The sequence below is a fragment of the Cannabis sativa genome, chromosome 6 (genome assembly GCF_029168945.1).
Source record: "Cannabis sativa cultivar Pink pepper isolate KNU-18-1 chromosome 6, ASM2916894v1, whole genome shotgun sequence".
NCBI lineage: Eukaryota > Viridiplantae > Streptophyta > Magnoliopsida > Rosales > Cannabaceae > Cannabis > Cannabis sativa.
Genome location: NC_083606.1, coordinates 22,389,697 through 22,393,812, shown reverse-complemented (window position 1 = coordinate 22,393,812; position 4,116 = coordinate 22,389,697). Strand labels below are relative to the sequence as shown.

The window sequence follows — 4,116 nt, the reverse complement described above, 5'->3', positions numbered from 1 at the left end:
TCAACCTTTCGGATCCTATTATGAGGAGTTTACTACTACTACACTTGATTTGTATATCGAGGTGTTGAGATTATTTGAAACACACTTTTTGTTTTATATTAGTGCAAGTGGGAGTTTGTTGGGTTTTATGCCCTAAATAAAACTCATTTCAATATAATCAGATTTACTTATTAATATAGATCAGAAATAACATTTAATGTTGCATGGTTCACATGATTTATTTCATAATTATATGTACATAATGTATGAATTCATCTGAAACCCTTTTCACATACTTGATCCTGTTTATTGTGCTGTCAACACATTGGAAAGTAAACATGACTATGTGAATGAAGTTTCCTAGATTTATCAGACACAGAGTTTTACTGATATGATAATCTACAACAGAGTTTACTTGCTATGTTTTTTCCAGAGCATTGGTTAAAGTAAAGCTCAGTTGGATGCATGGAGTATGCATCGGAAGGGACCGATATTGAACTTTGACTTAGATTTATTAAACTTACCGTAATATCTATTCAAGTCAATATCGCCTATTTGATCCTAGATCAAATGTTCTTAATCCTGTTATGATTAGGCTCAATCTTGAAAGGCTATTCGTGTTCTTTGATTTGTTAGTTAAGCCTACTTTTAGGTCAGGGTGATACGTACATTTTGGAAACACGGTAGTGCAATTGAGTGGGAGCGCTAACATAAACATGGAATCTATAGCTTCTATCTGGCGAATAGTAAGCAAAGGATGATCTCCTTTGAGCTTGACCAAACGAACATAAATGGTGGAGTACTCATTTCACATAAGCTGAAATATCATTTTTACGGGGTCAAGTGTTTTAAGGATAAAATACATAGTAGGGTGTTACGGTAATCTAATCCCTTTACAGTGTAGATCATTTATATAGAGGATCGTTGATCAAATTAGGATTATAACAATGGATAACTAATGATGTGTCTATATGGTGGAACATATAGAGCATTCTATATAACTGAGAGTGCAATTCTAAGTTCTATGCGTGGATTAAACGAAGAATTAATAAGTTAGTGAATTTCAGTAATAAATTCTTGATCTACTTATTGGAAGCTCGGTTATATAGACCCATGGTCCCCGCACTAGTTGAGATAATATTGCTTGTAAGTCTCATATAATTGGTTTTGATTAATCAATTAGAATTCTCAAATTAGACTATGTCTATTTGTGAATATTTCACTAAGTAAGGGCGAAATTGTAAAGAAAGAGTTTTAGGGGCATATTTGTTAATTATGATACTTTGTATGGTTCAATTAATTAATATGATAAACGACAATATTATTTAATAATTATTTATAGTTATTAAATAGTTAGAATTGGCATTTAAATGGTTGAATTAGAAAATTGGCGTTTTTGAGAAAATCAAATGCAGAAAAGCTAAAACTGCAAAATTGCAAAAGTGAGGCCCAAATCCACATGTATAGGGCCGGCCACTTTTGTAGGCAATTTAAACTGTCATTTTCTTTATTTTAATGCTAAATAATTCAAACCTAACCCTAGTGGAATGCTATATATAGATAGTGAAGGCTTCAGAAAAATTACACTTCTGATTCAGAAAAACCTGAGCCTTCTCTCTCCCTATCTGGCCGACCACTCCCTCTCTCTTTCTTCCCTCTTGAATTTCGAAATTCTTAGTGATTAGAGTAGTGCCCACACACAGCAAGCAATACCTCAATCATAGTGAGGAAGATCGTGAAGAAAGATCATCAGCAAAGGAGTTTCAGCATCAAAGATTCAGAGAAAGAGATCCAGGTTTAGATATTGATAATGCTCTGCTTTAGAAAGGAATCGAGGGCTAGATATCTGAACGGAATGAGTCATTATATTCCGCTACACCCAATGTAAGGTTTCCTAAACTTTATACGTGTTTATTTTATCGTTTTAGAAAGTTCATATTTAGGGTGTTAATCAACATACTTGTGAGTAGATCTAAGATCCTGGTAAAATAATTTCCAACACACACCAGATATTACAGAAGCTTTAGCTCTGATGCATAGTCTTCAATGGATTAAAGACTTACAACTGCCAGTACACTACATCGAAACAAATTCGCTTATGGTGGTTAAAGGTTTAAATTCGTCTAAAGAGCTTGTTTCTGATTTTCATTGTTTGTTGAATAACATTTCTCTTTTAGTTTCCAATTTCCCTGAAGCACAGATCTCACATGTTAATAGATCTGCTAATAATGCTGCGCATTTGTTGGCACAATTTACTCTCTCGGTGGATACTAAATGTTCATGGGTGGAGGAAATACCTCCTCCTCTATTACCTATTGTATTTTAACTCTTGTACTTTTAATATAATAGCATTTTCTTAAAAAAAGAAAATATTTCCTTTTTCTTAGTTTCTCTTTTTCTTAATTTCTTAATATTCAATTCTTGTATGTGTATAAATAAAAAATCACCCGTTGAAATAAAACACTAAAAAAATTGTCATCTCTTCTTTATTTTCTTTCTCTAAATTATAATATATTATATAATAAAAATGGTATAATAGTGTATTATTAGAACAAAACAAACAAAGTTGTCAAAAAAAAAAAAAACAATAAATGCTGGAAAAGCTAGCATACGAAAAGATACCCTTTCATGCAAAGCAACGCGTGTACCTTATAACAAGTGTCGGTGTGTTACGAAGTGACCTAGCACACCGCAACTACTACCACTGCATTATCAATTTGTTTTCTTGTTCGACACATCACAACATTAGCCATGGTGTTCGATATTGTATGTAGTATTAGTTTAGCATATAATACGATGGTAAATTCCAAAAACCATTCGCTTTCTTTAATTATTATATTAAATTAATTCATTATTAATGCACACCGTCCACTATAGTTAGATTCTACCTATAGTTTTCTTCTACAAGCTAGAGTACTACATGTTTATAAGAAAACCCACCCCAATAGCTAAACTTAATATATAGCTCATTATTAACCTCTAGAATACTAGGACAAGATCCTAACATATAGCGGCCGGTTTGGTTGGTTTCTAACTTGGATGATAATTAATTGTAAATTGTAATTAAGATTAAGAGAGAATAATATTATGGGTTCAGCTACTAGATCAGCTTGGGTTGTGGCAGCAAGTATTGGAGCAGTAGTTGAGGCATTGAAAGACCAATTGGGAGTTTGTAGATGGAACTTTGTTATAAGATCATTCCATAGCCAGGCGAAGACCAATATAAGATCATTCTCTCAGGCCAACAAACTCTCTCCTCACTCTTCTCTTGCTCTCTCCCAATTCTTAAGTACTAAATCAGATGACACTTTGAAACAGTCTGAAGATTCCATGCGAAAAGTCATGTACTTCAACTGTTGGGGCTAGCTACTTATTAATTTCTACTTAAAACCATAATTATTAAATAGTATGTTCATGTAACCATGTTGAGCCCCAAAAGCCTCTTCTTACATGATGTTGAATTGTTGACATATCAATCCCATATGTTTCTTATATGTTTATGACGTGTTTGCCTATATAAATATAAATATATTATTTTAAAAGAAAATATAAATATATCTTTATCTATATTAAAAAAGATTATATAACAGAATTTTATTTAGCATTCTCATGTTTTTCTATTCTATCAAATTTTAATAGAATACATTTTTGTTTATTTGACAGAATTTTCATATAGTTAACTTTGAAATAAATTACTTTTGATCCATAACGGTAACCTTAATATGAATTCAGCTATTTAGAAACATAAATTCCTTTAAACCTATAACATTTTTGTTGATATGCGATTGCGATTGGAGATGACTCCTACGCGAAAGGACTATCGTATTCTTAATCTTGGATTTCGTCAATCTTCCAATTGAGATTTTGTTTGTTCACTGGATATTTCTCAATTAATTTCAGTTTTTGGATGGAGATACCGCTCTCCAATCGATTTTCTTTATTGATTCTCTTTACACCAAGAGTAGTCTTGATAAGGTGATCTCTTAGAGTCGAGCACTTTCGAGTCATAGAAGGTTAACTTTGGAGGGATCCTTAGCCTTGCGTGAGTTAGAAAATTTCGGGATGGAAGTTTAAAATTTAATAACTTGAATCTAATTCATTATATTTCAATATTCTGCACCGACATATGTAACAACC

General features: G+C 32.3%; 1 protein-coding gene across 1 annotated transcript; it reads left to right on the top strand.

Annotated features, from left to right (window-relative positions):
• Nucleotides 1-2,881: 2,881 nt before the first annotated feature.
• Nucleotides 2,882-3,644, top strand: LOC115694818 (uncharacterized). The gene has a single exon (XM_030621910.2). It carries the CDS (start codon nucleotides 3,067-3,069, stop codon nucleotides 3,343-3,345), a length of 279 nt encoding a protein of 92 aa, XP_030477770.1. The 5' UTR covers nucleotides 2,882-3,066; the 3' UTR covers nucleotides 3,346-3,644.
• The last annotated feature ends 472 nt before the right edge of the window (nucleotides 3,645-4,116 follow it).

Coding starts and splice junctions, on each gene's coding strand:
- LOC115694818 (XM_030621910.2), top strand. CDS start 3,067: ATGGGTTCAGCTACTAGATCAGCTTGGGTTGTGGCAGCAAGTATTGGA.